Source organism: Antedon bifida, chromosome 4 (assembly GCF_963402885.1).
Source record: "Antedon bifida chromosome 4, ecAntBifi1.1, whole genome shotgun sequence".
NCBI lineage: Eukaryota > Metazoa > Echinodermata > Crinoidea > Comatulida > Antedonidae > Antedon > Antedon bifida.
The window spans coordinates 31,792,270-31,805,570 of NC_136229.1; the positions used below are offsets into that span (position 1 = coordinate 31,792,270).

At 33.7% G+C, this 13,301-nt stretch overlaps 2 protein-coding genes across 2 annotated transcripts; both read right to left on the reverse strand.

Annotated features, from left to right (window-relative positions):
* Window positions 1-5,907: 5,907 nt before the first annotated feature.
* On the reverse strand, window positions 5,908-9,192 carry LOC144840104 (uncharacterized). The gene is made up of 2 exons (XM_078695766.1): window positions 9,065-9,192; window positions 5,908-7,678 (listed from the first exon to the last, which is right to left on the reverse strand). Exon 2 carries the CDS (start codon window positions 7,662-7,664, stop codon window positions 6,711-6,713), a length of 954 nt encoding a protein of 317 aa, XP_078551892.1. The 5' UTR covers window positions 7,665-7,678; window positions 9,065-9,192; the 3' UTR covers window positions 5,908-6,710.
* Window positions 9,193-10,910: 1,718 nt separating this feature from the next.
* LOC144839447 (uncharacterized) lies at window positions 10,911-13,028 on the reverse strand. The gene is made up of 2 exons (XM_078694806.1): window positions 12,791-13,028; window positions 10,911-12,278 (listed from the first exon to the last, which is right to left on the reverse strand). Exon 2 carries the CDS (start codon window positions 12,264-12,266, stop codon window positions 11,283-11,285), a length of 984 nt encoding a protein of 327 aa, XP_078550932.1. The 5' UTR covers window positions 12,267-12,278; window positions 12,791-13,028; the 3' UTR covers window positions 10,911-11,282.
* Between the last annotated feature and the right edge of the window lie 273 nt (window positions 13,029-13,301).

The window sequence follows — 13,301 nt, forward strand, 5'->3', positions numbered from 1 at the left end:
AATTTATTTGGATAGACCTCCATGTAAATTCATTAAAGGCTATATGACTGTTTTATATTTTAATATGTGATAGTAGAAAATCATTGTGCATAATGAGGACTAAGAATCTAATATTTACTTGCATTCTCATCTTTTTAAAATTGTATTTATAATGCTGGTAATGAGTTTACTATTGAAAAAGTCATGTTTCCACTTATCTCAAATTGTGGCACACCTCTAACCTTGTTAGAACTGACTGTGTTCTACATTATTCTGCTATATAATAGTGCTTCCACCATACTTCAACCTGGTAATTGAATAAATTTCACCGGGGTAAAATTTAAACTAATTATCATCCTTTAACATAAAGTATCCTCCTGAAACATGTATTTGTACTGTACTTCATCTAATATCCATTACTTAATACTAATTTGGGTGATTTATGTCTAACTTCAGGAATGATCTGAGGCTAGAAAAACGAATTTCTGTACATATAATTTATATAAAAAATAAACCAATGTTTTCCTAATAACTTAACCCCTAGGTTGATAACTAACAAAGAAATTATTGAAATTGTGTTCTTACACTATAGGTGTACTGTATCTACATATGCATACTGCGTTGAAAAGAAGAATGTTTTATAGTTATTATAGGTTATTTCCAAATATTAAAGGTCTGATATCTAACATAAACTAAATGTTACCAAACTATGTTTTTGAAAATCTTTATGATATAATAATTATAATAATATGAACATAATATTAAATTATATTGACTATTTTTGATAATCATCATGTCCTTATAAATTCATTTATATTTATTTTGTGGTAATATAGTTCATATATTATGTATTAAATAAATTGGTACGGCCCTATACTGTTTATATTTAAGGAAAGTTTATATACACTATTATTTTATGCCTACTAATATTAGTATTAATTGTTTATGTAACTATTTTGTCTAATTCCATTGGATTTTTGTATAGGCCAATGGCATTAATGTTTTTCTCAAAGCAAATTAGCCTAATAATGCCATATTTAGACACATAATTCATTGATTTCTGATATTCTGTACTTGTGTATGCATTACTAAAATAGTAGTTATTTTATTACTTTTATTCATTTTTTTTTTTACATTTTTTAATTTAAAAATTATTAAAATACCTATCTACCTTTCTGTTATTGTTAGTATTATAATATTTTTTGAGGCAGATTGATTTCAATAAAAAAAATTTAAAACAATTAATTTGACTTATACTGTACTATGTTAGTTCAGAAGATGAAGTGTGTGTGGGCAGAATCTGGTGTGTTGGAGGTTGGTGATGTGAGGTGTATTTTTGTCACTTTAAGTCCTAAATTAGATGTTTTCTGAAGAAAAGAAGTAAGAGGATAGGCTTTCAAACAACTTCAAGAAGATTCACACATAAATAATTACTTCCAAATAAAATAGTATGTAACAGTGTATATTACAGTACATTGAATAAACTCGAGCGGAAAAATAACACACATAAAAAAACATTCATTTTCTTGTCGAAAAGCGCCCTCTCTAGTTTTCTATTAATTTATTAATAATTATTATTAATTAATGAGTAATATAAACATATTTTTAACATTTATTGCTTGAAGCTTATTCTACTCCTAACAAAGTTTCATACCTCCAAATTTCATCAACGTATTCAAAGCACTTCAATAAATATCACATTGAACATTAAAAATTAGGGTTATGATAGAATTTTGCTTAAGAACATATACAAAAAACATCGATAAAAAATATTTTTCGTATTCAAAAACATTTGATACTTGGTAGAAATGTTCAATATAGGTTGCTCCATCCATATTGCAAAAAATAAATAAATATCGAGCCATATCACTGATTTTTTAAATTTACGTTTTTACAAAATGTACACTTATGAAAGATCATACAACTCCAACGCATTTTTTAAACCTAATAACGATTTTGAAAAAACAACGAAAAAAAAAACGTTCATGAATGAAATTTTGTTTCTGTGAATAGAGCAACCTATATTGAACATATTAAAAAAGTTTCAAATGTTTTTAAATTCGGAAAGTATTTTTTATCGATGTTTTTTGTATATGTTTTTAAGCAAAATTCTATCATAACCCTAATTTTTAATGTTCAATGTGATATTTATTGAAGTGCTTTGAATACGTTCATGAAATTTGGAGGTATGAAACTTTGTTATGAGTAGAATCAGCTTCAAGCATTAAATGTTAAAAATATGTTTATATTACTCATTAATTAATAATAATTATTAATAAATTAATAGAAAACTAGAGAGGGCGCTTTTCGACAAGAAAATGAATGTTTTTTTATGTGTGTTATTTTTCCGCTCGAGTTTATTCAACGTACTGTAATATAAACTGTTACATACTATTTTATTGGGAAGTAATTATTTCTGTGTGAATCTTCTTGAAGTTGTTTGAAAGCCTATCCGCTTACTTCTTTTCTTCAGAAAACATCTAATTTAGGTCTTAAAGTGACAAAAATACACCTCACATCACCAACACCCAACACACCAGATTCTGCCCACACACACTTCATCTCCTGAACTAACATAGTACAGTATAAGTCAAATTAATTGTTTTAAATTTTTTTTATTGAAATCAATCTGCCTCAAAAAATATTATAATAGTAACAATAACAGAAAGGTAGATAGGTATTTTAATAATTTTTAAATTTAAAAATGTAAAAAAAAATGAATAAATGTTTATACATACATTATAAGAGTAAAAAGTAATAAAATAACTACTATTTTAGTAATGCATACACAAGTACAGAATATCAGAAATCAATGAATTATGTGTCTAAATATGGCATTATTAGGCTAATTTACTTTGAGAAAAACATTAATGCCATTGGCCTATACACAAATTCAATGCAATTAGACAAAATAGTTACATAAACAATTAATACTAATATTGGTAGGCATAAAATAATAGTGTATTATAAACTTTCCTTAAATATAAACAGTATAGGGCCTTACCAATTTATTTAATACATAATATATGAACTATATTACCACAAAATAAATATAAATGAATTTATAAGGACATGATGATTATCAAAAATAGTCAATATAATTTAATATTATGTTCATATTATTATAATTATTATATCATAAAGATTTTCAAAAACATAGTTTGGTAACATTTAGTTTCTGTTAGATATCAGACCTTTAATATTTGGAAGTAACCTATAATAACTATAAAACATTCTTCTTTTCAACGCAGTATGCATATGTAGATACAGTACACCTATATTGTAAGAACACAATTTCAATAATTTCTTTGTTAGTTATCAACCTAGGGGTTAAGTTATTAGGAAAACATTGGTTTATTTTTTATATAAATTATATGTACAGAAATTCGTTTTTCTAGCCTCAGATCATTCCTGAAGTTAGACATAAATCACCCAAATTAGTATTAAGTAATGGATATTAGATGAAGTACAGTACAAATACATGTTTCAGGAGGATACTTTATGTTAAAGGATGATAATTAGTTTAAATTTTACCCCGGTGAAATTTATTCAATTACCAGGTTGAAGTATGGTGGAAGCACTATTATATAGCAGAATAATGTAGAACACAGTCAGTTCTAACAAGGTTAGAGGTGTGCCACAATTTGAGATAAGTGGAAACATGACTTTTTCAATAGTAAACTCATTACCAGCATTATAAATACAATTTTAAAAAGATGAGAATGCAAGTAAATATTAGATTCTTAGTCCTCATTATGCACAATGATTTTCTATCACATATTAAAATATAAAACAATCATATAGCCTTTAATGAATTTACATGGAGGTCTATCCAAATAAATTTAAATAAAAGGATCGTAATATGTCTTTGTCTCCAATTCGTGGAAAATGAAGTTAGGATTCCATCATTTCAACAATAAAAAATATTTAAAATATCCTGCCAGTTTGCGTTCAAGAGTACAACCTGCTTAGTTTTTAATACGAGTACTGCTTTCTCTACACATAACTTTTCTGCAAAAATAAAAAAATCTCTGTAAATATGTATTTTAATTACTGTAATAATCTAGGCGTAGATTATGTTGACCGGGCCAGTGAGAGGACGATCGACTGTACACAGTACTACCATAAGTCCTCTAGGTGGATACAACTTATTTCTTGTCTACAAAGTGTACAGTAGTATGCTAATAGTACTATTATTAGATTAGGTAGTTGGAGTAGTTTGGATATCTATTTATAAGAGAGTACTTTATATTGATAGATATAATACCAATAGGTACCATGTATTGGGATGCAATTCAACAGTTATGAATAAAAAAAACTCTGTATGCTTTTTTCTAGCTGTGAAATATAAAATTGTTAATTGAAAAAGAAAATTTAGGGTGATCATCCCAGTATTTACAGTCTAAATTTGAACGTTATGCAACAATAGGCATAAACAATTTTTAAATTAACAGGTATAAAAGCAAATTGGAAGCCCTACGTACTCTGTACGTTGGAGGAAATAAGCATAAGAGCAAATAAAGCCAAACCGTATAATATATAATAATAATATATGCAATGGCAATTACTATGTATACAATAATTACAGTTAAATTCATATATTATTTTATTATGATAAGGAAATCGTGAAAGTACGTTGTTTGTTTTACTTTTGTATTTTTGGCGGCGATTGCCTTCCATAAATCTGTTTTAGAATGAGGAAAAGCCGTCCCAATCCAGATTTGAACCCAGCTATCAATAAAGCTATAAACAGAATAGACTATTATTGTAGCCGGACTTTAGCGTAGACCTACTCGAGGCCTAGTACGATTAGCTAGAAGGGTACAGGTCAACCCGTACCCAAATTTTGGTTTACTCGTACCCAACACTTTGGCTCACTCGTACCCATCATGGGCTGGCTCGTACTAATCATGGGCTGGCCCGTACCTATGTTTAATGGCGAATGCTATTAAAAGTATATTTATATTACATACGAATTGGTTTGGGTACGGGTTAGCCCAAGTGGGTACGAGTTGACCAATGATTTGGGTACGAGTTAGCCAAGTTGGGTTGGCATGGGTACGGGTTGACCAGCACCCTAGCTAGAATACAGATACGGGTCAACCCGTACAAATGCCAACCCGTACCCATCATGGATGGTCTAGAATACTACTTACAGGTTAGGTTAGCCTAGCTGGGCTAACCCACCTCACCTCTCACATTTCCTGAAAAATAGGCCGAAAACGCGACCGAAATTACTGGAGCCTAGGCCTACCTACTTAATTTAAAATTAACTCCTAGGCCTAGGCTAGCTAGGCCTAAATAATAGTGATCCATAGTAGGCTAACACCTCTGGCTCTACGAGGCCTTTTTATGCTCATAGGATATGATAGGATAGCTTTTTTTTGGGCATACCCAATGTAGGCCTATGCCTATCTAGGCCAGATTTCCCATTCTCGCAGGACTATAGCCTATGCTCTAGTAGGTGTACCCTGTCGATTCACCCCCTGGTCGACTCGTACATGCCAACTCGTACTTAACTCCCTAAACTCGTACCACCCAAATAATTGGTTGATTTGACGCTAGTAGGCCTAGCCTAGCTACGATATTCATTATGCCCTGCTAAAAAGGTAGATGAGCTACTAAACTAATTACGTAATTCGTATAATCAATAACAATAATTGACTAGCCTAGGCCTAAAAAACCTAAAAGCGGCGGAAAACACCTATCCATGCATGGCAATACGATAAACCTGCTAATACTATTCTGGTTGCCGAGTGGATTTTATATTGAATACATATTATAACGTTACAAATTGTCTATAGATATGAACCTAATGACAGCGATATCGTGTATTAAAAGTACTTAATACAGTCAGACAGGTCTCTGGCAGACTGTCGACAGTCTTCCACACTGAGTGTACTAACAGCTACAGAATCGGGTGGAAATAAAGCAGTGCTATAACAATTAAAAGCATTTGTGTGCGCGTATGTAAAATCAAATAAAACAAAATCATGTTATTCATCATCATTTATTGTTCCTGTGTAAATAACAACACTATTTAAATTGTTCGGTGAATTATATACAAACATGCTGTCACGGTGTGTGCTGTACATGAATACATATTTTTTATATACATGATAAATATTTCCAAAATCAGTTATTAAATTATTGTAATTTTCAGTTTTTTAAATTAGGTCCTAGTATGTGTAATTATATTATTTGTGTTGCGATTAACGCCTAATTATAATACAATATTAACATCCTAAATAATGATTGATCTTAGTCACGAGTTGCAATCGGTCGATTAGTTACACTTCATTGAGTATGTGTTTATTTTCATTATTGCTGATGGTGAACATTGTTTCTCGTGTGAACGTACATATAAAATATACAATATAAATAATCAAATGGCAAACTACTGGAAAAAAATAACGCTGTGGGTAATAGTAGCTGAATCTCAATTAAAATAAAGTATGGACGTATTACAATTTTACACTACTTTAAAACCATATTAAATACAACAAATATTATCAAATTAAAACAGAAATCCTGTACAATAAAAAAGATCCTTATTTAAAACAACGTGTATATTCGGACGGTCTTTCTTGACAATACTCTATTTATTTTTCTGATTTGGATAGTTCAACTCAAAGGCCATAGGCATCGTCTGGCTTCAGAATTAGGTTCAGACTGCCAATGTCTTTAACATGCGTCGATAGCTAGCTTACCACGACAAGTTCAGACAAACATTATGAGAAACTTTCATATTGTTTTTGCAATGTGTCATGCTCATGTATCAGAACTGCTGCCAATGCCGTAATATGTTCCTGTAGGTCAGATTTAGATCCATTTTGTATGTCTTGTATAGTTTTCATCAAATTTATAGAATCCATAATTATGTAAATTCCGTTGAGAAATCCAGAGACACCACGGGCCATTACTGAAGGTGGTTCAAATGGTTTTGCTTTAAGGGCTTTTCCGACACCAGCAATGGCAGACTCAGCCTGAGAGTACTCCAATTTCAGATTTACAATTCCTTCAATAATGTCGTCCATTCCAAACCACTGATGTCTTTTTTCAAACTCATCAACGGCGTCACTGAAGAGTTTACTGGTTGTCATCAAGGATTCAACAGCAGTTTCCATCTTTTTCGTTAGTTCACGATCTTTCTCTAGCAAACTTGCTACTCGTTTGCTCTGGATGTGAGTGAAGGCACCGTCTGCAACTTCTGCTCCAAGCTGAATTGCACATGATGCTAGTAGGACCCGAATTCCCCAAACAGATAACAAAATTCCTTCGATCACGGGGGAAAACACTAGTGCCCCAATAGTCAAAGCACTTCCAATTATACTTCCAATCTTAGCACCGGCTTTTACTACATTTTTTCCAGTCTTTACCATTATGACTTCACCAATAAACTTGGTCAATTCCTCAATAACTTCTAAGCGATATTTTGACCAATCTTTAAAGATACGTCGAAATTCTTCGTTTACTTCTTTTATTTGTGGTTGGATATCGTGGATTAATTTAAGCTGCCCAATTTCTTTTTTGGCATGTTTCTTAAGTTCTCCAGATGGAAAAAAACTTAATGGATTTTTCATAACACTCTCTGCCAGAGACGTAGCCATCAGGCACAACTCTTTTTCTGATTTACACCAGTGACACATCATTGTCTCGTATCGTGGGTAAAGATGCTTACTCATGATGCTACTGAGTTCTAAAATAAAAATACGAAAAATTAAGTGTTATAACCCTAACCTCTTGATTTTGAATTATTTTTTAATTCATAGATGGACACATTTCTAAGGCAATCTATAATGTTAGCTTTACGTGACTTCGTGCAAGATGAAAATCGCTATCACATGGGCCAAAAGAAGCAAAAGAAACAATTAGAGAAATAAATAAAAGAAAGAGAAAAAGAAAGAAAAAACAAATGATCAGTTTCACTGACGGATCTAGCAAAGACGTAACGCAACGCAAAGTGATTTGACCAATCTCAAGCGGTGGATTATTCGAACAGTCGCGTGTGATTGGTCAACTCGCTTGGGTTGCGTCTACGTCCTTGCGTTACGTCCTAGTGGGAACCAAGATTTGTAGGTCGTTTTAATCAGTTTACGACGGGCACATAAATCTGGTTAATTTTCGATATGCATTTTAGGTAAGAATTTGATAGGAGTAAAAAGTAGGTTATTGGGTCTTAATGTGTGTGGTCTTTCGACCAATTGTGTACCGCAATTGTTTTGGAGTAAACAATTCATAACAATGTAGGACATTCTGGGGGAAAAGGTATACGTCCTGATACACTCGCACATGACATCTAAATGTAATTTGTGTGGTGGAACATAATAATAGGCAAATTAGTTATATGCTTTGCCTGATAGACATGTGATCACAGTTTTATACCATGGAGGAATTTACTAATTTCTCTTGATTATACACATTATTATACAATGTTGTTCATAATCAATAGCTAGACCATAAGCCTTTTTCACAAAATGGAAGACATCTTCGATCGATGACAAACAATGATGTGCAGGGAAGCGTAACCGACAGAAATAATAATAGCGCGTCGAACTTATTTTCGGAGGACAAGTTATTAAAAATTCGTACTTCCTTAACAGACAGACTTATATGGACACAATTTTTACTGTAAAATGTTCCTAAAATATTAGCCTACATCACTGTATGATTTAAAACGTAACAAAGATGATAAGTAAAACACAGGCATAGGCACCGCGGCGTAAAACGGTATGGACAGTGTGTCTATGCGCTTCTTCAACACTGTGTCCTTTTTTCCGTTGAATTTTAGGTGACAAAATTGTTTTGTAATCATTCAGTAATGTAGGCAAATCTTTTTTCTCTCATACGACCATTTCCGTTAAGAAGTTAGTTACGTCCTGAAATCCCCCTGAAAACGCTGTTATGTTGGTTACGCTTCCCTGCACAGCATTGTCGAGTCATCGATCGATCGAAGATGTCTTCCGTTTCGTGAAAATGCGTATTATGATAGAAGCTCTACTAGTATTTAATTATTTATTTTTACGAAAGTCCCCAAAATCATCCTAGATCCACGGCTGCATATTAACTAGGCTGTGACACATACCTTTCTGCTGGACTAAAGAAGTTGGTTCCAAAAACCTTTTGTCTCTCACGTTTAGTATTCGATATGATAAACGTCACGAAGAGCAGTCTGTTGAAAATTTACGTACCGTACAGCTCTATCAATATTCAGCAGCCAAATACAGTCAGCGCTTTGTGTGTCGCGTTTTTATAATGTCATTAGTCAAAATATAGATTGGGGGAAATTCATATAGATTAGGGGAAATTTATATAGATTGTGGAATTTCCAGTAGGCCTACGGAAAAATAGGTGCACGGGGAATTTCCGTTCGTCCTATTTTAAATAAGTCAAATGGAATTTATCAGGGGTTTTTTTAATGTCAAAAGTATAGGGTGGTTGGAAATTAATTGAAATGACGGGCGTGAGGTACGGCATCAATTTCGTAGTCGGTAACAAACAAAATGTATTAATTAAACTACGATGAAGACTAGAGGACTATTTAATCTAATTCAATGTTATCCTATAACAACGTTTTTGACCATATGTTGCAGCTTACTTTTTACTTAAAATAAAACCATTTTTTTAATCACTTGTATGTGATATATACTATACTATACTATACATATTTTAGAGATCAAATGTTCCCGCCAGTCAATGACCTTCTGATTGATCAAATTGAGACCACGTCAATTGTTATGTGTTGCAGCTAAAAAAATTTCCACAAAACCGTTTTTTACAATTGAGCTTAATCAATTTTCAATCAGAAAAACCATTTTACCATATAGGGCCATTTTCAGTGCCAGAGAAAAAACCGTTTTTCTGCCAGCAGAAACAGGCCCCTGAAACCGGTTTTAGTAATTTGTTCTATAAGGTCCAACTGAGACAGCGTCGTTCGACGAGGCCAACGAAACGTCTTGACTCGACTCGTCGGTGCTGTCTGAGTTGAATCCCTACGAGACGAGTCCTCTTTCGACGGCGACGGGCGTAGTTTTTAGGTCGTCGGGAAAACTTTAAACATGATTGTTCCATTTTTTCCCGACGAGACGACTCGTTTGGCCTAGTCGTACGACGCTGTCTGAGTTGGCCTTAACGTAACCTGAGGCGTAGGGGAGGGTGCGTGCGAAAATTGGAAATGATTTGAAATACAACAATTTGGACTTGGAAATTGGACTTCTTATGACTTGGAAATATGAAACAAAATATTTTAGGCATACGTCTCCAACTGGACCAGTCCTGCCTGCATGGTTAGGGCTGAGCTAAGACAATGTTGAGAAATAGAGGACTGCTATAACAATTAAAAGTACTTGTGTGCGCGTAGTGAAAACAAATAAAGCAAAATCATGTTTCAAACAAACTTATCATTTATTGTTCCTGTGTTAATAACAACACTATTTAAATTGCTCGGTGAATTATATACAAACATGCTGTCACGGTCTGTGCTGTACATGAATACATTTTTAAATCAGTTATCAAATTATTGTAATTTCCAGTTTCTTAATTAGGTCCTATTATGTGTAATTATATTATTTGTTTTGTTACTGTATCGATTAACGTCTAATTATAATACAATATTAACATCCTAAATAATGATTGATCTTAGTCACGATTTTCAATATTGGTCGATTAGTTTCACTTTCATTATTTGTTTATTTTCATTATTGCTGCTGGTGAACATTGTTTCTCGTATGAACGTACATATAAAATATACAATATAAATAATCAAATGGCAAACTATACTGGAAAATAGTAGCTGTGGGTAATAGTAGCTGAATGTCAATTAAAATAAAGTATTACAATTTTACACTACTTTAAAAACAATATTAAAGTAACAGTACAACACATTTAATATACATTTGATATAAAAAAAAAGATCCTTATTTAAAATAAAGTTCTTTCTCGGAAATACCCTAGTTTTTCCTGATTTGTTTGGTCATAGAACCATGTTTATGGATAGTTTAATTCAACAACGCAATGTCATAGCATCGTCTGGCTTCAGAGTCAAGTTCAGGCTGCCAATGTCTTTAATAAGCGTCGATAGCTAGCTATACCCTGTCTTGAATCAAGTTCAGGCTGCCAATGTCATTAATATGCGTCGATAGCTAGCTATACCCTGACTTGAATCAAGTTCAGGCTGCCAATGTCTTTAATATGCGTCGATAGCTAGCTATACCCTGACTTGAATCAAGTTCAGGCTGCCAATGTCTTTAATATGCGTCGATAGCTAGCTTACCCCCGACTTCCCAAACAAGTTCAGACAAACATTATGAGAAACTTTCATATTGTTTTTGCAATATTTCATGTTCACGTATCAGCACTGCTGACAATGCCGTGATATGTTCCTGTAGGTCAGATTTAGATCCATTTTGAATGTCCTTTATAGTTTTCATCAAATCTACAGCGTCCATTATTACGTAAATTCCAATGAGAAATCCAGTTACGCCACGGACTGTCTTTGAAGGCATTTCGAACGGTTTTGCTTTCAGAGCTGTTCCCACAACATCAAGAGCTGATTTCGCTTCGGAATACTCCAGTTTTAGATTGTTGACTCCTTCGGCAAGTTCATCCATTCCAAACCACTGATGTCTTTTTTCAAACTCTTCGACAGCATCATTGAAGAGTTTACTGGTTGTCATCAAAGATTCAACAGCAGTTTCCATTTTTTCTGTCATTTTACGATCTTTTTCTAGCAACTTTGCCACTCGTTTGCTCTGGATGTGAGTGAAGGCACCGTCTACAACCTCTGCTCCTATCTGAATCATTCTGGATGCTAGGGTTACACGAATTCCCCAAACAGACAATGAAATTCCTCCAGTCTCGGGGGCGAGTAGAAGAGCCCCGATAGCCAAACATCCTCCGATTATACTGGTAACCTTACCACAGACCTTTACTACTTTTTTCCCAGTATTAGCTACTATGACTTCACCAATAAACTTGGTCAACTCTTCAATAACCTCCAAGCGATATTTTGACCACTCTTTAAAGACTCTTCGAAATTCTTCCGTTACTTCTTTCATATTCGGTTGGATATCATGGATCAACCCAAGCTGCTCAATTTTTTTCTGGACTTCATTTTTAAGTTCGCCAGACGGAAGAAAACTCAAAGGATTAGTAAGACCTTTATAAGCTAACGACGTCACCTTCTGGCACAACTCCTTTTCTGATTTACACCAATGACACACCAGAGTTTCATACCGTGAGTAGAGGTGTCTAGGCCTATTAGGTCTACAGCCGGGCCTACAACTCATGATGCAATTATTCTATAATAAAAACAAAATATTGTTATAGTTCATGATCACTAAAACATCATATTTTAAATAGCGTACATCTTAATATTCATGGATCCATAGTGAAAACTTAGATGGAGAAAAGAAATGTGGAGACATTATATATTTATGGTATGCAAATTATTGACAAGGAAAATTAAATGAGTTAATTTGCTAGGTTGTTTTAAGGCGGTGTGAATCTACTGACAACAATGGGGCGGATCACACAGGGGGTTGTGCATGGGCCGCGCACCCCTACCACCAGTGGCGTAACGGCTATGCGCGCGCTCACTGGATAAACCCAAGGGCCCGGAGCTTATAGGGTCCATGAGCAATGCCCAGAGGAATGAAATTAGAACTACGTTTTGATAGGCCTATCTATTTTTGACAGAATATCAATTATATGCAGCGCTCCTAGTCGACACAGGATTGTGAGTGCTCGTTCAGCCGAAATGCCATTATGCCTCGGATCCTCGAGGCCTAAATAAATGTCTTACAAAACTTACCTTAGTCTGCCGCTGGTTTTCAAGAACGTATCTGCTGACAATTTCGCGAATACGCCGGAACTAAAACCTTTGTCAATTCCAACCCCGGGACATTTTTCTTGTGGTGTGTGCCGCCAATATCCTTTGGAAATAATGCTTGCATTCGTTGCTAGACAGTATTTATGTATCTAGTCGCGTCTCGACTTTCCAGTGAGTAAATTTAGACTCTGGAATTTCCGTTTTGGACGGTAAATACACCTGACTACTGCAAGAGCCCGAAATCTAAAATTAGTTTGGGAATTCCCGCTTTGGTGACGTAGAAGTTAAAATTATACTTTAGGAATTTCCGAAACATATAATAATTAAACACTAAAAAAACACATTATATAAGGCCTAGACCTATAGTATACATCCTCGCCGCCGGTACAGTAGCTCATGACTCATAATTACGCTAGATTGTCCACTATACTCATGAGAAAACATGTTTTAAAACAATATTTTTAAAAAAATGTTTCAAAACTATTTTCTTGAA

Bases quoted from the DNA above. Each gene is read 5' to 3' on its own strand.
- LOC144840104 (XM_078695766.1), bottom strand. From the start codon at position 7,664: ATGAGTAAGCATCTTTACCCACGATACGAGACAATGATGTGTCACTGG.
- LOC144839447 (XM_078694806.1), bottom strand. From the start codon at position 12,266: ATGAGTTGTAGGCCCGGCTGTAGACCTAATAGGCCTAGACACCTCTAC.